This window comes from Heterocephalus glaber, unplaced genomic scaffold, assembly GCF_053883595.1.
Source record: "Heterocephalus glaber isolate CG9 unplaced genomic scaffold, H.glaber_assembly_v1.0 deba00001547, whole genome shotgun sequence".
Taxonomy (NCBI): domain Eukaryota; kingdom Metazoa; phylum Chordata; class Mammalia; order Rodentia; family Bathyergidae; genus Heterocephalus; species Heterocephalus glaber.
This window is the reverse complement of record NW_028258340.1, coordinates 7272631-7292390: the sequence shown is the minus strand read 5'-3', so window position 1 is coordinate 7292390 and position 19760 is coordinate 7272631. Positions and strand designations below refer to the sequence as shown.

Sequence of the window (19760 nt, the reverse complement as noted above, 5' to 3'; positions counted from 1 at the left end):
ACCCCCAATCAATGTTGTTTGCCAATGGTGCCTCCCAGTGGATGAGTAAATTTCAGTTACAAGGGACAGCAAATGATCCTATGATAGGAGCAGCAGACCTCTGAATTATTAGTTGTTTATATTAACATACCTCTCTATGGTTTTCTGAAATTCCCAGAAAAGAAGGAAGTCAGATGAGCATAACAGACCCTGTTCTGTTCTACCATGTAACAATTTAACTGTTAGTGCCCAGTGTTCTCTGTAATCCTCATAGCCAAACACCCACCTCCCCAACCTCCAACATAATAATGAGGGGTTGGGACCTCCAGATATAAATCACCAGAATTTTAAAACTGGAAGTTTCATTAAAAGACGTGCTTTGGGTTAGTAACAAACTAATGGCAAATGGAGATAGAAGCTTAGTCTCTCGATTCTCTGTCCACTGTACAGTTCCTAGCTTCCTGTTCATCTTTTTCAAGGAGGAGGTTGCCCTCGCCCTAAGAGTGACTTGCCAGGGTTATTATGAAGACAGTGACATTCTATACCTTCAAGGGCTTAAAAAAAATTACTGCAAATTCTCACACATTCTTTCCAACTGACCAGGAGACAGACTGGGCTTCATGGTGCTAGGAAGGGACCAAGTTTTTAAGCTACCATTGTTTCTATACTCAAGATGAGGTCTGTAGATTTTTACAAAGATATTGGTTATTAATGGCCCCAGTTACGCTTGCACAGGACAGTCCAAAGGCCCTGGTCCCTAAATTTCTCTCTTTTCTACCCAGCCCAGTCCCCTCAAATCTAACTTCATTAATTCTAAAATATAACTTTAAAATTTTATTCTATGAAAAAATAAAATAAAATTTCATAATCAAATCAGAATAACAATAGTTGTGCAAATATCTTACATGCAATTCTTCATTTACTGTGTCTATTAGTTTAGCTGGTTTAAACATTTTTTAAAAAAAGTTTCTTAGATCTTTGATCTGGTTCTGCTTAATCTTGAGGGTGGAAGCTGAGATGGAACCTCTGCTACCCAAAATGAAATGAGTAACAATCACTGCAGAATGCTTTGTATCTTGCCTGAATTCTTATAACTCTGGTGTGAGAATCTATGGTTATTCTTAAGTTGCTCTAGCTTTTCTTGCAATTCTTCTTTCTCCTAGAAATAAACTCTCTTTCTTGCTCCTCAAAGCCTTCTCTCTAAAGCTTCTGGACTCCAGGAGAGAGGGAAATCCATTCCCTTCTTTCCTTTCCCCTACCCCTCCCACTTCCCCTTTGTCCCTTTTCTTCCTATTTCACATTATTATACCTTTTAGTCCTTATTTACACTTGCAGTTTCTCACACTAGAGAAACTATATGGTATTTACACGTGTGTGTCCTATTGATTTCACTTAAGAGTATCGCCTCAATGTGCATCCATTTAGCAATAAATGTCTATAATTTCTCATTTTTTATGGCTGAGCAGTATTCAATTTTATTTTTAAAAACCCCACATTTTCTTTATCCAGTCTCTAGCTGATGGGCAATTGGGCTTTTTCCAAGTTTTATCTATTACAAACTGTGCTGCTATGAACATGGGTGCACATGTATCACTGTGCTATGATTCTTTTAATTCTTTGGGGAAGATACCCAGCAGGGGAATAGCTGGGTCAAATGGGACTTCCAGTCCTAGTTCTTTGAGGTATCTCCATACAGATTTCCACAGTGGTTGCACAAGTCTACACTCCCATCAGTAGTGGAGCAGGGTTCCTCTTTCCCCACATCCCTGCCAGCATTTGTTATTGGTTGATTTCATGATAGCAGCCATTCTTTCTGGGGTGAGGTGGAATCTCAGTGTTGTTTTCATTTCCATCTCTCGAATGACCAGTGATGTTGAACATTTTTTCATATGTTTATTTGCTATTTCTACTTCTTTGTCTGAGAAATGTCTGTTCATTTCAGATGCCCAGAAAATGATCTCATCTTGAACAAACATAGTAGGCATTACAAAATAATCATAGAGTTAATTATTGGTTTTCTGTTTTCATTTTAGTGTCATCTTCACTCTGAAATCAAAGTAGGAGTTATAATTCTTCTAGGCAAGTTCCCAGCTAAAACAAAATGTTAATTTTGTCATTTATAAAACTATAGATGAGCCCTGAATAGTGGCACACTCCTACAATCCCAACACTAGGGAGGCTGAGGCAGGAAGACTGCTGCAAGTTTGAAGCCAGCCTTGGCTACATAAGGGAGTTCAAGGCCAGCCTGAGCTACATAGTGAGACCCTGTCTGAAACCAACCAACCAACCAACAAACCTATAAATGTATGGATATTAACAAAAACAGAAGCATAAGCATAGGTATGTATTTACCAAGTGGAACTATGTCCTCAGGAGAACATCTCATATGCCTGTGAATTATTTCTAAGTTTCAGACAATACAAAGAAAAAATAGGAGTTCTTGAATGTTTAGATAACATTATGGCCAATTTGCAAATAGCAACAAAAGTCTTTTTACATTGAACAAATAAAAGCCAGCAGTTAACTAAATTGATTCTTTTAGTATTACAGGAAGACACAGATACCTAAATTTATTATCCTCATACACTGTGATTTTTTACATTAGTCAGTCCTCTGGGATTAAGACCCTGAAGGTTCTTGTCAAATGCAGGTATGTTAATAGCTAATAGTGAAGATTTACTGAGCATTTGACTACATACCAAGTACCATTTTAAGTGGTCTACAAGTAATAATTTATTATTTAATTCTCATAACAATACTAGGAGACACATACTAATATGCAGAGGAGGAAATTGAGGGTTAAGATAAATGTTATATAACTTGTTCAAAGTCACATAGCCACAAAGTAGCAGAGCTAGGATTTGAGCCTTGGCAATATGGCTCCAGGATCCTGAGCTTTTAACCTCAAATCCTGAGGCTTTAACAATAAATTAAATTTAAGACAGTAATAATGAAGATGATAATGAGACTTCTTTCCCATTTCACTTCATTCCCACAAGTTGTTAAGGTAGAAATGAGAGGTGAAATGGGCCCTGTGCTAGTGGTATGGCTTCCTAAATTCCATTCCACCCCAGACTCTTCTTCTGGGGCTAGACTCATACAGGCAGCTTTCATGGGACATCTACACATGGATGTTCCATAATCACCGTAAATACAAAAGATCCAAGAGTTGATTAATAATTAATAATAATCTTTCTCGAAGCTTATTTCTAAGGGAACCGTGTTTCTAAGGGGACAATGTTTCTTCAGCTTGGGAAAGTGCTTGGTTATTGTCTCTTTGAGCAGTGTCATTCCTCTTCACCATTCCCTCTACGCTCTACTTCTAGAGTTACTGTTTATATACGTTGGCTACTTTCCATCTGGTTTCCATGATGCTCAGCTTCTGACTGTTTTATATTTCTTCTTCAGTGCTGCCTTTCAACTTGGCCATTTTGATTCCAAAGACAGACAGACACACAGGAACGTGTACATGCATACATACATGCACATACTCTCTTGAGGGGTTTTCAATATTTACCAAGAAGAATCACCTTTTGTTTTAGGGAGGTTACTCCTTCTTTCCATTTTTTGAGGATCTAAGGTCCTCTTTACATTTTTCTATCATCTCCATTTTCTTTAAACCAAATTGATGTGATGAATTATTTCAAGATTTTAGTTTTTCCTCATGTGCTTTGCAATTTTACTTTGAATTCTGACCTTATGTAGGGTTTTCTTGTTTGTGTCTTCTTTTTTCTGTTCCCCCAAGTTAACCCTTCCTACATGATGGTGAGAGCTTTTCTCAGCCACTGTGCTAGACTGAGGATCCCTGTCCATCTCTTGATTTCATGCAGTGAGCCTGAATCCATTTTCTGATTCTATAGCAACTTTCAGCCCTCATCGCAATGAAGAAGCTGAACTCCAAATCACATCTTACCTGGAATTCGTTACTGACTTTTGTTTCAACCCTCTACTACCATTTTTTATACTGAGTCTAAAAGTCTCTCCTTAATATACAAGTTTCCTTATATTATTACCTTGGTAAAATTATTTTAATGTGCTCCATCACCTATGGAATAAAGCTTTAAGTCTGATTAAAGGTCATATCCTAAGAAAGGGCTTCCACGAACATCCTCTCTGAAGCAACATTTTTATCACTGTGTGTCCCTTACCTGGCCCTGTTTCTCATGGCACATATTACTACTTGCTATTATTACTACATACTTGTTTGTTAGTCTCTCCCACTAGAAATCCACCCACCTAGAACCCCAGCCCAAGCATGGTAACCACAGTGGGCATTTATTTGCCCCTCGTTGGAACAGATCCCTGATTCAAAAGAAGGCAATCTATGGGTAGTCAGGCCCACAATTTAGGATACTCAGTTCTAGAAAAGAAAGAGAAAACTGAAACAGTTAAGACAATTCATTCACTCATTCATATTTTCTTTCTCTGTGTCTGGAATGTGAAGTAAGACATGCTGAAAGAAATTACTTGGGCTTCAAGATTTAGGAACTGGGGAGACCGTTTTGGGGTCATATTCAGGATCTTGAATAAAAAGGGAAAGCTAGTCTTCCAGAGCAAAGGTAATGCAAAACCCTGAGGAAATAAAGGAGTAGTAACTTTGGTTACCGTGATCTTTTTTTTTTCTAGTTCCCGCAAGGCCTGGCTTCATTCTGTTTTCTTTGTCAACATTTCATGACATTTGTATATCTTCACATCTTTACTACTTTGGTCTAGTTTCATCCCTGCAATTCCCATCTGGCAAACTCTTGGTCATTCTTCACGTCTCAGTATTATTACTTTTTTGATGGCTCTTTCTTTTCTTCTCCCTTTTTTAAATTGTAATTGCTTTCATGGCTATCACTAAATAGATAAAGTTGGTGACAGGCCTAGGACAACAGTACAGGCCTCTGCATTTGTCCTCTAATGTTCTTTCACTCACTAAGTCCCTCACTAAGGAAATGAAATACCAGATAGATATATCAAATGGGAGGAAAGAACTGTCAATAGATACCAAATAGGGAGCATATCACAGAAAATGAGTCAGAATGCAAGTCATGCAGAGCATGCACACTGGTCCCTAGTTAAGGAATAAAGGACCTTAGTGAAGGATAGAACTAAGAAGTACCAAAACTCCTAATTTCCCCACAAAATTGTTCTTGATAAACTCTATCTGGCTTCTGTGACCCCTGCTGTCATGATCTTCCTTACTTCTCTCTAGCTCTTTCTTTTCTATTTGATTTTCCAGCTATTCTTCCCGTTCTACACCTTTAAAATTTGGGAGAACCTCAGGACTCAAGTCCTCTTTTCTTCTTCCCCCAGGTACTCTTAAAAATCATCTCAATAGCAGCCACTTGCAAATCTCTCTCTCTGTGCCCCCAATCCACTCAACTTCCTATTTAATAACTTCACTCAGATGTCTCCCAGAGACTTCAAATTCAACATGTTAAAAATTTTTTTTAACATACTTCCAGGGCTGTCTGAGTTAGTTAATGGCACCATCATAAATTGGGCACTCAAGCCAGGGATGCAGAGTCAATCTTGGCTCCTAATGTTTCCTTATTTTCTTTATCCAAACATCAAATTCTATCCTTCCTAATTCTTAAATATCTGCAGCTTATATTAACTTCCTTTTCTGTGTACTGACACTGATCTCTCCTAGTAATCAATGCCCCTACTGAATTACTGCCATTTGTTCCAATTCACAGCCATAGTATAGCCAAAGTATCCTTTAAAAATTGTAATATCCAAAAAAAAAAGGTAATATGACCGTATGTCTTCTGATGGTATCTACATCTTTAGAATAAAACTCCAAATCCTTGCAATATCTTAAAAGGCATATCATGATCTTGCCCCTCTCTCCCGTGAACCTCTTGAGTCCTTGATGGTGTACATGAGAAACAAAAAAAATATCCTTAGGGTAAGCAGTACTTTTATAATTTGGCAAAAAGACAGAATGAGTGTATTTTTATATCTCCTATTAAGATTAAATGATACTGTCTACAGTCTAAAATCAACACAGAAGAGGGACAAAGATCTTATCTCTACTTCTATTGTAAATTCTCTAGGTTCCAGTGACCTTCTAATGATAAGAAGACCACAAATATGGATGAGAACCTCTTATGGCTTGTGTCTAGATATCCCCCCAAAGCCTCAGTCATAAGTGGAGCTTTTCAGAGGTGCCTGGATCTAGAGTGTGTGATGCTGGGATTAGGTGTGTGATGCTGGGATCAATGGAGTGTGATTACTAAATCACTCCACTGATTAGTTTCACATAGTTCTGGCTGTGGATAATGGGAAGGCCCACCCTGGGTGTGACTGCTACCTGCCCTAAGGGTGTGTAGCCTGGGTAGAATATAAGGGACAGAAAGAGAGAGGGCTGCTGTCATCCCTGTTGTTTCTTCACTACTTTTCTGTCTTCTGCCTGTCACGAACCATTTCTCCTCTGTGATGCCCCTCTGCCATGCCACCCTGCTTTGGAGCCAGCCAACTATGAACTGAAACCTCTACAAACTGTGAGCTAAACAAACCTTTCCTCCTTTAACTCTGGGTTTTTGTCTCAGCAATGAGGAAAAGTAACTAAACAGGGCCATGTATCTTAATTTATCTATGACCCTCTTTGTCTACATGTATACATATGAGCTATTTTATAATGGAAACAAGCCAACTATCTAAGTTCAAAAAACCGTTCTATACCATAAGTGGAGGCCTAAGCAAGTATAAGCAGGAATGAAAATGTCTGGACACTGCTATGGAGTAATCCTAGTTTTTTTTTTCATACTCTTAAATATTAAAAAATGTAGGTTTAGAAAAACTTATATGAAAATGTGCAAGAAGGAAGGTAGTATGAAATGTAGATATCTTCTTATATTTTTCAAACAGGAATAATGGAAAAATAAAATAAAAACTAAGTTTTAAAAATAGTTCCCACTAGGGTCAGGAAGTGAATTGAGACAAGGGATGCAAACCAGATATTTCTGAATGAATTTTATTCATAGGTTTGACTTTATAATTATGTAAATATTTTAGAAGCCAAGATTTTTAGAGATATGATTTAAAATATAAAGTTTAAAAAGTTAAGTAAAACTTTGTAATATCATATTTTTATATTTTTAAATATTTAATTTTATAGTATGGAAAATTTCAAATGTAGAATGTACAGAGCCTCATGTACTCAACATCATACTCGGACAATAAACAACTGATTGGTCAATCTTGTTTTGCCCATATTTCAACCCAGTGCTCACTGCCTGATTTTGAGGCAAATCCTAGATATTAATTAAACATTACACATAAATATTTCAGTACTCATCTCTAAAAGGTAAAGATTCTTTTTTTATAATATAACTGCAATACCACAATCACACACTAACAATCAATAATTTCTTATTATCTAATAAATGTCTTGTCTCATAACTCTATTATCTAATAAATCTGTAAATGTTACTAAAAACTAGAAATAGTGTAAACTCATGGTTTCTTTTTCATTTACTTTGTGAGACAGGTCCTCCCTATGTAGTTCAGGCTGGTTTTGTTTTTTGGCTTTTTGGGGTTTTTTTGGTACTGGGGATCGAACTCAGGCCCTTGCGCTTGTGAGGCAGGTGTGGTGCCACTGAGCTAAATTCCCGGCCCTCTTTTTTGTTTAGTTTGGATTAACTACAATTTTTTACTTTAGAATAACTTTAGACTTACATATAAGTTGTAAACGGAAATAGAGAGTTCCCATATCCTAAGTACTTAGTAAACTTCCCCTAGCGTTAACATCTTAGGCAACACAGTCTTAGTTTTTTAGTCTTTCCTTGTTTTTCATGACCTTGCTACACTCTTTAAAGAGTACCAGGTATTTTGTAGAATGTCCCTCAACTTGGGTTTGTCCAATATTTTCCTCTTGTGTAAGTTGTGATTATGTTTGGGTTTTGGAAGAATATCAGAGGTGAAAGGCCCTTTACATCATATCCAATCACAGGGTACAGGGTTTCCCCATGACTTATCACTGGTGATGTTAAGTTGATCACTTAGTGAAGGCAGTCCCCGCTAGTCTCTCTACTCTCCAGTTATCCTTTTCCCCCTTTCATTTTTTGTTCTTTGAAACTGAGCCAGTTAAGTCCAGCCCACACTCAAGGGAAGAGGGGGACTATCTATATTGAGTATGTGAAATTCCACTATAAGGGAGGCTTGCTTCTTGTCTCCCATTTATTGTTTATTTTTTCTTTATATCACTATGGACTCATATATTTATTTTATATTTTGGGTTATAATCTAATACTATTTTACTTTGTTGCTCAAATTGTTCTAGTTTTGGCTATTATGAATACTTTCAGGTTGGGTCTCATGTTGCCCTGACACCACTCACATTTTTGAATACTTCGTGACTTTTGGGTAGTCTTAGATGCTCCAGGTTTATCTTATATTTTCTGTCTCAGCCCTAGAACTGATAATCATTTTTCCAGAGAGGCCTGGCTCCTTCTATGAGAGAAGGGGTTTTAGAGATGTAGATCTGGAAGGGTGTGGGTAAGCTCAATACTACTGAGGTGTCACTGCTTTGAGTTTTCTGGGTGGCAGACCAGGAAATATAGGTAAGTATATTATCCATATAGGCATGTATACTATCCATATAGGCACACATATCCACAATTACCTCTGTATCTATCTATCTCTCTGGGTATATACATGCAGTAAACTTAATATGAGGTCATATTGCTATCCCTAATTCTAATCCATATCACAGGGTTCATTCTAACCTTTTCTCTAAGTCATTTTTTTGTTTGTTTTTTTGAGTCTCATTATGTAGTTCAGGCTGGCCTTGAACTTACTATATAGCCCAAGGTGGCCTCTAACTTGGGGCAATCTTCCTGCCTCAGCCTCCTGGAGTGGTGGGATTACAGGCATGTGCCACTGCACCTGGGCCTCTCACTATTTTGTAACTTCTTTCTCTGACAGAATTTTAGCCTTCTGCATATAAATAAAATTAATAAACAAAACAACCCAATACCATAAACAAAATTAAGCAAATTTGGGGAAAATATTTGCAATTACATGAAAAAAGTAAATACCCTTAATAAATAAAGAATTCTTTCAAAATGGCAAAAAAATAAAGAAAATGGATGAAACAGAAGTGGAGAAACATACTTTAAATGTACATGACCATACTAATGACAAAATAAACATAAATTAAACCAAAATATCATTTCAACCTATTGAAATGCAAACGGATACTCTCATCTATCATTTGCATAAAGATAAAATTGATAAAATCTTATGGAAAGTAATATGTAACTAATGTAAAAAGAGTTTAAAATATATTGGTAGACAGGCTTCCAATAATGGTAGTCCAGGTGATGTCTCCCTTTAAAGACAACCAAAAAGTTAGAAGAAAAACTTCCTAAAAGCACCAAAGTATTAAGCAAATTGTCAGAAATATTGGCTGAGATCTAGGAAAGCACAAGACAGGAACTCGCAGAAGTAAGGCCAAAAATCAGCCTTTTTTTTTTTTCCTTCAGACATGTGCTTATACAGAAGACATCTCTATGGAGAAATAAGTCAGAAATCAGGGAATCTGATAAACTCTATTCTCCAGTGCTGAGTTATGGCCTTAAAGAGCCGGGAGTAAACCAGCCCTTCACAGACTTGCAGCCTGGCTTTACTTCTAGGTGACCCGAAAATCTAAGCCTGAAATCTTGATTAAGATAGTTCCAAACTGCTAGTGCTTGAAGATGCCTAGGGAAAACAAATAAAAATCTCTTCTGGAGGAAGAAAGTACCATTTTCAGGCTAGTAAGCTTCAAAACAGTTTCCAGCAAAAGGTCAAAATGAATTAGGCACATGAAAGGATAAGAGATCTTGACCAAGAACCAGCAAAAATAATATACAATAAAAGCAAAACCAATAGGAGTCATCGAACACAAAATTATTAAGTAATTAAGCTCAGAGCATAAAATCTGAGTTTGATTTTTTATAAGAAAATGAAAACAAAAAGAAGTAATATAGCAGACTTAAAAAGGAAACAGAAACTATAAAACTTAACTATAACCTAAGTGAAAGTAAAAACTCGGAAGATAGGGCTGGGGATTTAGCTCAGTGGTTTCGCCGCCTGCTGTGAAAGAGCAAGGACCTCAGTTCGATCCCTGGTACCAAAAAACAAAAACAAAAACAAAACAAAACAAAAAACTCGGAAGATAGATTAACAGCAGATTAGACAGTACTAAAGAAAAAAATTAGAGAAATGGAAGACAACAGAAGAAATAAAGGATGAAATATGAAGAAAAGAAAAAACACACATGCAAAATACAGGAAAAGTAGGTAGGAGACATAGTGAATACCACAAGATACATCTCTTACTATATTTAATTGGGTCATAGAAGTGATGTAAGAAAGGGGCAGAGGCAATATTTGAAAAGATAATAGGTGAGAATTTTCCATAAACATAAATATCAATACATTGATTCAAGAAACCTAAAGAACCTAAGGCAAGTTTAAAATACACATACACATATTCTTGTAAGATACAACACAGAGAAGACTACAGAAAACAAAAGATGAAGAAAACATTAATAATCTAAGAAATAAACATAGACTCTTAGAAATGAGATTGCTAGCTAAAGACTCAACATCAATGGGAAGACAGAAGATAGAAGAATGACATCTAATAGAAATAAAATGCCAATCTAGAAATCTCTACCCAGAAAATAGCCTAAGACTGAAGGAGGTACAAGGAAATTCTGAAAACTAATAAAAATGGAAAGCTTGTACACAGAAAACAGATATAATGAAAATGAACCCATATAAAACTTTAGAGATGCTGAAAGAATAAAGAATAAAGATAGGATATGTGTAATCTAAATGAATAAAAATCATAAAATAATTAGAAATAATGTGAATACATGTAACACATACTTTTACGCACAAAAATATCTTTTAAATTCATGAAAATATAGCCTGTAAGTGAAGGGAGGTAGTATATGGAATTAGTGGATTCTACAGTGCTTGTACTGGTGAGGACAATAATGGCATCAATACTAGAATGTGATGAGTGAGGAAGAATACTGTGATTTCTAGGTTACAGATTAAGATAATAGAAGACAGCACTTAAACCTCCAAATTAATAGAAGGAAAATGCAATGATAAAAGATATTCACTTTACCTAAATAAATAAAATAAAGAGAAAAAGAAATATGTAATGGATGGCACAAATAACACATAAGAAAATCACAGGTGCAAATCAAAACATATAAAAGTATAATTAAATATAAGTGGATTGAATGCTGCAAATGAAAGGCAAATATTAAGAGCCTGGAATAAAAAACATCTTGACTATATGCCTTTAAAAAAAGAAACACCTAAAACTCAAAAGGAAAAAAAATCTGCAGATATTAAATCCAAAAGGACAGATGGAGAGAGCAAGGAGTAGAAACTACTGAAATAAAAAATAGCACACAATATAAAGGATATAGAAAGCTACAAGTTGTTGTTGAAAAGCCTAATAAAATTGGTAATGGGACCCTAAGTGGAAATTATTAGGAAAAAATAATCAGGAAAAAGCACTATGAGATTCTAATGTCCTCCAACTGGCAAAAATTAAAAGTTTGGACAATGCCCAGTATTAGGAAGGCTGTGTGACATAGGTAATAGGTAATAAAAGGAAGGTGCTGTTAATAAGGACCAATAACAGGCTTAAACAAGGGCAGTCCCAGGAAAACTAGGACTTAGATCACCTTAGAAAGTCATATACCATTAATGGATGGTCAGTTTATACATGTACTTCAGAAAACAGCTTGTTATTTTCTAGGAAAACTGAAGTTGTGCATATTTAAAAATATCTACGAGGGGCCGGGAATTTAGCTCAGTGGTGCCACCGCCTGCCTCACAAGCACAAGGTCCTGAGTTCGATCCCCAGAACCAAAAAAAAAAAAAAAAAAATACGAGTATATGAATGTATACTTAGGTACACCAGGATACATGTACAAGACTGTTTACAATAGCACTGTTCAAAAGAGCCAAATCTAGAAACCACTCAAATACCCACTAACATTACAATGAACAAATAATGAAAGTTTATTCATTATAATTCTGCATTGCAATAAAATGAAGGAACAGCTATGTAAAGCAGCCTGGATGAATGTCACGGGCCAAAAAAGAATATATACTATATGATACCATTTAAATAAAGATTTTGAAAAGAAGACAATATTGAATTATATTATGCAGGGATTCTTTTTTTTTTTTTTTGGTACCAGAGACTGAACTCGGGGCCTTGCGCTTTCGAGGCAGGTGGTGGAACCACTGAGCTAAATCCCTGGCCCAGGGATTCTTATTAAGTAGAGATTTTAAAAAACAGACAATACTGAATTATATAATGCAGGGATGCTTATTTGGATGATATAGATATAAAAGCATGGAAGTAAAGTCCAGATTAAAGTTATTTTTGACAGAGGAAGGGGCTGTAATCAGAAGAGGGGATTAAGGGGCTGTTGAAGTGCTGGCAGTTTTTAAATTTCTTGACTTGTGTTGTAATTACATGGTTGTTAATTTTGCAATGATTCCTTAAGCTTTGTATTTATGTGGAGATATTTTTCTAAACATGATGCATTGTATCAAAAAGGTTGAAGCTATATGTATGTACATGTACTTTTAATCCAGTAATTCTACTTCCAGAAATGCATTTTTAGAAAACAAAATTAGGTATCATAATATTAATTATAACATTATTTCTAATATAGAAAAACAACAATGTAAATGTAAATTATTAAACATGGCACATGCACACATTCAGATGTCTTACTGTAGTCATTAAATAATATTCCCACAAAAACATTCAATGGTATAGCAAAATGTTTAAAATTAGCAAGTGAAAGGAATCAGAAAACTTCATATATAAGATGATCTTAATTAGTGCAATTACGATAACAATTACAAGGTGAAGAAATGTTCCAAAATATTTACTGATTAACTTCTGTGAATGACATTATTTTTATCATTATAATTTTCCATAATATATAAATTAGTATAAGGTAAGACTGGGCGAGACAGTGTATGTCTGTAATCCCAGAACTCAGGAGGCTGAGGCAGGAGGATCACTGAGTCTGAGCCCAACCTGGGCTACATAGTATAGTGAGGCCCTGCCTCAAAAAAAAAAGACAGTTTTTTGTAGGTATACTGTAAAGATTGTGTATATCAAAAACTACTTTTATATTTTTATTTTAAATAAACCACTTCTTTTAAACAACAGAAATTAACCAAATTTTCATATTAAAGATGTGGCTACCTAAATGAATGATACCATAGTTACATTTAAAAGTTAAAAACAAAAATCTGAATCTTATAATTATCTTTATAGGCAATTATATTTAGTTTGCAGATCCAGGAGTTTATCAACTGAAAAATCCATCTTCTATTTGTCTCTAGTTTGTACAGGAGAATTAACACAGCAAGCCTAAACCACTATCCTGTGAATGGCTTGAAAGACCTGCTTCCAAGGTTGGCCCTTGATTGTCAGGATATCTAGGAACTTGAATTTCAGGACATTCTTATCTACCTGACTGAAGAGTGGTTCCCTGTGTCTAAACTACTTGTGCAAACAATATGATTTATGCTGAACATCTGTTTCCTTTCTGGGTGTTTGGAATTTGGTACATGTCAGGCATGGGGTGCCTATGCGACCAGCTCTCAGTAAAAACTCTGAGCACTGAGTCTCTAATGAGCTTTTCTGGTTGGTAACATTTCACGTGTTGTCACAACTCACTGCAGGGAGAGGATCCTTGAAAGTATGCACTGTTTTCCTCTGGATTACTATCCCTACACATTTTCTTTTTACTGATTTTGCTTTATATCCTTTCCCTGTAATAAATCATGGCTGTGAAGATGAGTATGTATTGAGTCCTTTGAGTGCTCTTAGTGAATCATCAAACCCAGGGAGATTTTTGGGAACCCTTGACACATACTTCTTAAAACTAAAATCAATTAAACATTCTGATATAATGCACCAAGAGAAATATTTAGTTTGTTGAATAACAATTTGTGTCATCACATGTAAAAAGAAGAAAAATCAAAATAGATCAGAGAAGGCTAGTTATAGAAATATATGCACATCTTCAAATAAATTAAAATGCTACCACCCAGATTCTTATTGCTTGATATGAGACAAAACATATTTTCCCCTAAGTGGCAAGTCTGCTGGTAATCAGTTCCATTCTATTAGTATAAATGAATTCTACAAGTACTCCTTTCCTCAAGCGTAAGTATCAGACAAAAAATTAAATAAAGGTAAAAAAGTGGTCTTGATCTTATCTCCTTTGTGAGCTTTAAAAACACAAACTGCTAATATTATTTTAAAAGATACAAAGTATTACTTTAGTGTCAGATGTGTTTTAAATACATATTTAATTACTGTAAAAGTTTCCCGGTGGTATATATAATCATTCTATAATAAGGTAATTAAAATTCCTTAGCCAGCAAATTTAGGATTTACAGCTTAACTCAAGTACCAGACACTGCTAAAGACAAGCTGAATGTGTTACTTAGAAATAAACATTTCATTTTTGGGGGTAATATAACTCAGTCCTGTCTTCAAAACTGAGCTTGTATTTTAAAATATGTTGCAGTAAATTGCTACAGACAGGTTCAAATTTAAGTGTAGTCCCAAAGCAATGGATGTAGTGCAAATACATACAGATGTCTAACAAACTGCTGTGTATGTTGGGGAAATGGCAAGGTGATCTCTATTAGTCATGCCCAACCTTAGATCCACCTTTATTTTGGCCCTCTTTAAAAAAAGTTATAATAAAAAATATAAAAAAGGAAGTTTTCTTACTTATATACATTAACAATGTTATATATTTTATATGTGACCCAAGATAATTCCTCTTCACTCTAAGAAAAACAAAACAAAAGGCAAGCTGCAGGTTGGGCATGGCTGCAAGTAGTATTAGCCCTACTTTAAAGGTCAATCAATGACCTGCCCCATCTGGACTCACATCTGTTGAACTGAATGTCTGGGGTGGGGCCTGGTTACATGCTTGTCTAACATAGGATTTTCTATAATCTAAGTTTTGAAATCTATTGCTCTGATCTTTTCCAATTCTAAATTTCTGGTTCTGTGAGTCTCTAAGTATGTTTAGAGTTATAAACTATAGTTAAGTGGATATCAACTAGTTCTAATGTGATAAGCAACATGACTGGGCCATACAATTTCATAACTTTAGGAAAAGAAAAGGAGTGTTAGTTACATAGAGTCTGTGACAAAGACAGACATGTATACCACATTAAGAAAACTGCTGATGATCCAAATATGTTGTTTCATCTAGTCTTTTCTCCTGGTAAATGATAAAAATGTTTGTAAGTAGTCAACAAACTGTAAAGTTAGCTGGCCTAATTTCACTTGTTTTCCCTATCCTTGTCTACTCTGTATCGCTGTCATGTTAGAAAACTGTGAAAATGATCCAGATAACTCATAACCTGAGCAATGAGTCCTTGAATACCAAGGGAACATATCTATTGCCAGGAACATGGAACTAACAATTCAGGAGTAGTTTAGTCTAAAATGTAGCTACATACAGAAGCAATCTCTAACCTATCCAGTAGGTGGAGTAACACACAAGTGTATTGGCCTTGCTTTTTGATTCACAGGACTAAATCTTGCAGTAATTGATGTTTTGGGGTTGTTGGTTTGGGAGCAGGAGATCACAGGTGCAAAAAACTGGGAAAGGATAATTATTAAGGTGAATTTATAAAATAATGATACAAAAGAAGTGTTTCATACTTCAATTTTGTTTCAGGCCCTTTTGAGAAATAACTAAGTTATTTTAAGTATGAATTTATAAAACCTACTTCTAGATCCCTAGAGCTAATAAAAATTCTAAATTTAGAAATATATCATTTAAAATTTATGTCCAATCAGGGAAAACTGAACATCAATTGAGTAAGATATTATATTAAGAAATTATTGTTGATTTTGTTAGGTGTAATAGTATTATGGTCATTTTTAGGTCCTTATCTGTTAGAAATATAAACAGGAATATTTATAGGTGAAATGATATCCCTTTAGAAATCTCGGGGTGGGGGAAGACAAAAGGAAAGAACAGTTTAAATAGGAATGTTAAAATGTTTTGATAACTGTTAAAGCTCAGTGTCTAGTATACTGACATTCACTATACTATTTTCTTTTCATTCAAAATTTTCCAAAATCAAAGGCTAAAAAATGAAAATACGAAGTCATGTTCTAGTGATTTTTTTTTTGCAGCGCTGAGGTTTGAACCCAGGCACTGAGCTCCATCATCACCTCTTTTTCACTTTTTATTTTGAGGAGTGGTTTTGCCCAGTTGCTGACTTGTATGGGCTGGGCTTGAACTTGTGATTCTCCTGCCTTAGACTCCCAGAATTCTGGGATTACCAGAGTGCGCTGCCTGGCTTCTAGTGATTAAGGTTAATATTAGGGTTAGCTCACTGGTATTTAAATATCTAACTTTAACAAGGTCTCATTTCTTTTTAAATATTTATTAGTACATGTTTGCAGTACATAATGATTACATTCATTGTGGGGATCTAATTTCGATATATGGCCACTCAATTATTGTAATCAACTGCATCACACAAAGCTAGCTATAAAAAGTCCCGGAACAACTGTCTCAACACTGAAGAACTAAAACCTAGATTTTATGACACCAAAGACCATCTTCAATCTACAATCCTTTCATCTGGGGTTCTCTGATACAAATGGGAAATATGGTAAAATTTAAGCGAATTTAAAAATTCTGCTGTCCTCATTACTTTATAGTATATTGTTAAATCTGCTTTCAGTTTTCTGAGAATAAAAATATGGAAAGAAACAGATTTCTTGAATAGAAAATAATATTAAACTAGAAAAGTCATTTTGAAAGAATCACACCACCTTAAAATTGGAAGGGACATCAGAGGCCCTCTCTAGTCAGAAAGTTAAACCTTATCTTCTGCCCCTTGGATGGATCCAGCTCCACTGAAGCATCTCTAGTGAGAACTGTGTAATCTGTGAAAGCTTGTTTCTTTTGTGGAGTAAGCCTCATCATGACAGTCTTTCCATACTTAGAGGTGAAATCTGTCACTTGTTGACTCTAGTTATCATCTGCAATGCTTCACTAAATGAGCACATAATTCATGTATCATGAGCTTTCAAATATCTGAAAACTCTGCTTATTTTCTACCTTTGGCCTTCTGCGCTTGAGACTCTCAGAAGAAGAAAAACAATAAATTTATGGGGAATAAAACCTACAGGCTCTTCAGGAACTTTTCTGAGCCAGGTGTTTTCAATCTGGGGTTCAGGTATGTCTGGAGTACCCAAGTCTTTCCAAGGGACACAGGAATTGGGATATTTTAAGGCAACGATTTTCCGTATTTACATTTGCTATAATGTGGTCTGTCTGAAAACAAGTCTGTGGTCTGCTGTTTTTCTTTTCACATCTCCACATCTCCAATCAGCCAACTCAACTGCTCCCCTATTCTGAAACGCCTGTCTAGTTTCGAGAGACAGCTGGGGAATGCACAGCTCCTGTGGGAGGGAGGCACCCCTGGGAGCAAAGCAAAGAGATTTTAAGAAAGAAAGAGGTCTAGGGCTGGGGATTTAGCTCAGTGACAGCGCGCTTGCCTCACAAGCACAAGGTCATGAGTTCGATCCTAAGTACCAAAAAAAAAAAAATTAAAAAAAAACAGGTCTCACCTTATTTCACGTACCCAACATGTTCATGGCAAAGCCTGATCCATTTTAGAATTTGAAATCAACAGTAAGGAGTGTCACTGGGATGTCTAACACTTTAATTTTATTTGAAAAATGAAGTGAGATTTCCCCTGACAGAAAGTGCTTCTGACTTATTGAGTGACAATGAAGACTAGCTTTGCCATGTAGGTCACATAACAGACATCTCCCATAAAGTGAATGAGATAAATGTGCAGCTCTATAGTTGTGAACAAAATATATTTAAGAGAATATTCAATGCACTGAAAATGATTTTATCAATAAAAGTTTTTATATATTAACTTAAAAAAATTGGGACAAGCATCTAAGTTTTCCAAAATTCTTTTTGCAGGTTTCCCATCAAAGATTTTGAAGGCTATGACTCTATGACAGAATTTCCAGGCTCTTTCCCATTTTGGTTATCTCCTTTGGCAAACACTCTGGAGTCTGGCTTACTATGAACACTCCAGGGAGAAGGAGCAGAGTGTGGAAATGTGGAAGCGTGGCTTTGTTCTGAATACAGTACTAAATACTTCTAATTAATGTAGCCTAATGTTCCATTCAGGGCTCATATGCTGCTGCAAATGATTAAGTAAGATGTTTATATCTTTTTCCAGCTGAATTCACTCTGATCTTGCATGTACATATTGGAATGAAGGGTCTATATTAACTGGCCTTAAATTTCACCTTTGTTTTAGCTCCTTGACTACAAACTTGTAAGATATTTTGAACTGTGATACAGATAGCAAATTTGTTAGCTAGCCCTCTGTAGAGGGCAGTTTGTGAAATGCCTGCTAGAGACCCCCACCTCTGGTATTCAGGCCCTGATGCGTGGGGTGGATCTACTGATTCATTTATAACTAACAGAATATGGCAGAAGTGATGGTGTGTAATTTCAGAGATTAGGTTATAAGAGTGTGACACATCCCCACCCCATGAAGCCAGCGGCCATATTGCTCTACTGTTTATGGAGAGGCCCATGTGACAAGAAACCAAAGGATGCCTCAGACCAACAGCTCCTGAGGAACTGAGGCCCTCAGTCCAATAGCCTGAGAGGAACTGAAGACTGCCACCAGCCATGTCAACGATCTTCAAGGCAGATCCACCTCATTGCCTTAAAATGACCTTGGGCCTGGCCACCACCTTGCTTACCACTTTGTGAGAAACCCACAGCCAAAGGACTTGGCTGACTTGGGCCCACATTCCTGATGCACAGAGAGTGAGACAATATATTTGCATTGTTTTAAGCCACTAAGTTTTGGGGTAATTTGTTATGAAGCAAGAGATAATGAATATATCCTCCAGTCTTATTATCATTTGAATATCTAGCAAATATACCCTCCTTTTTTATCTTCCTAATCAAAGTCACTGATTAATTTTGAGCAGAATAGGATCAAAGAAAAAACTCTGCAGGATGCTTTCCATAAACTTTATACAAACTCCTTGGACAATCATCCAACCAGCTGTGGACTACTCAGTTGTACTATGGTTAGCTCATATTTCATTATCTTATGCACAAAATTTCTGTGAAAAACATGTCAAGTAGCTTACTGAAATGAAGCTATGCTGTTAGCTAAAGAATTTCCCTCACATGCCAACACAGTGATTATATCCAAAGGAGAAGTTACATGGTTATCACTGTTGCCAGAGAGTCTTGCTACATGGACTCCTCCACTCTCATACCACTCCTATTTACTGAGAATCCTCTGGTCAGAAGTGCATACCTTGGGGCTTCCTATCCCTTTAGGCTCTCTTTCCTTTTGTAGCCTCTTTTCTGAAGGTAACTGAATATGCTTACCTTTTGCTTCCACTGCCTTTGTAAACCTTAAGATAATATTTTTTTCCTGTGACTTAAGGTCTTTCTAAACAGATGAGTTCAAAACTATTGCTAAATGTTAAAAGAAAAGTCTTAGTATTAGCTAATACCAACATTGCTTAAAACTTTACTCCTAAAGAAATGAAGTACACACTCACAATTCAAAAACCATGTAAAGCATTCCATCTGAGCTATATGTCTCCAATAACTCTACAATGTGTGGATGTTTCAGCATATGACAGATACTGGCTTCCCGCTTTAGATCTGCAAAACAAACATATAACATACTTCA

The 19760-nt window shown here is 35.9% G+C and overlaps 1 protein-coding gene across 17 annotated transcripts in view; it reads right to left on the bottom strand.

The window, feature by feature from the left end:
* The window catches only part of Cask (calcium/calmodulin dependent serine protein kinase), a 381402-nt gene that overhangs the window by 217021 nt on the left and 144621 nt on the right, over nt 1–19760 (bottom strand). For all 17 annotated transcript variants that reach the window (XM_087189842.1, XM_004850000.4, XM_004849999.4 and 14 more), the window contains exon 3: nt 19627–19732. In XM_087189842.1, the coding sequence (XP_087045968.1) occupies nt 19627–19732 (106 nt within the window). The remainder of the gene's footprint in view (nt 1–19626; nt 19733–19760) is intronic.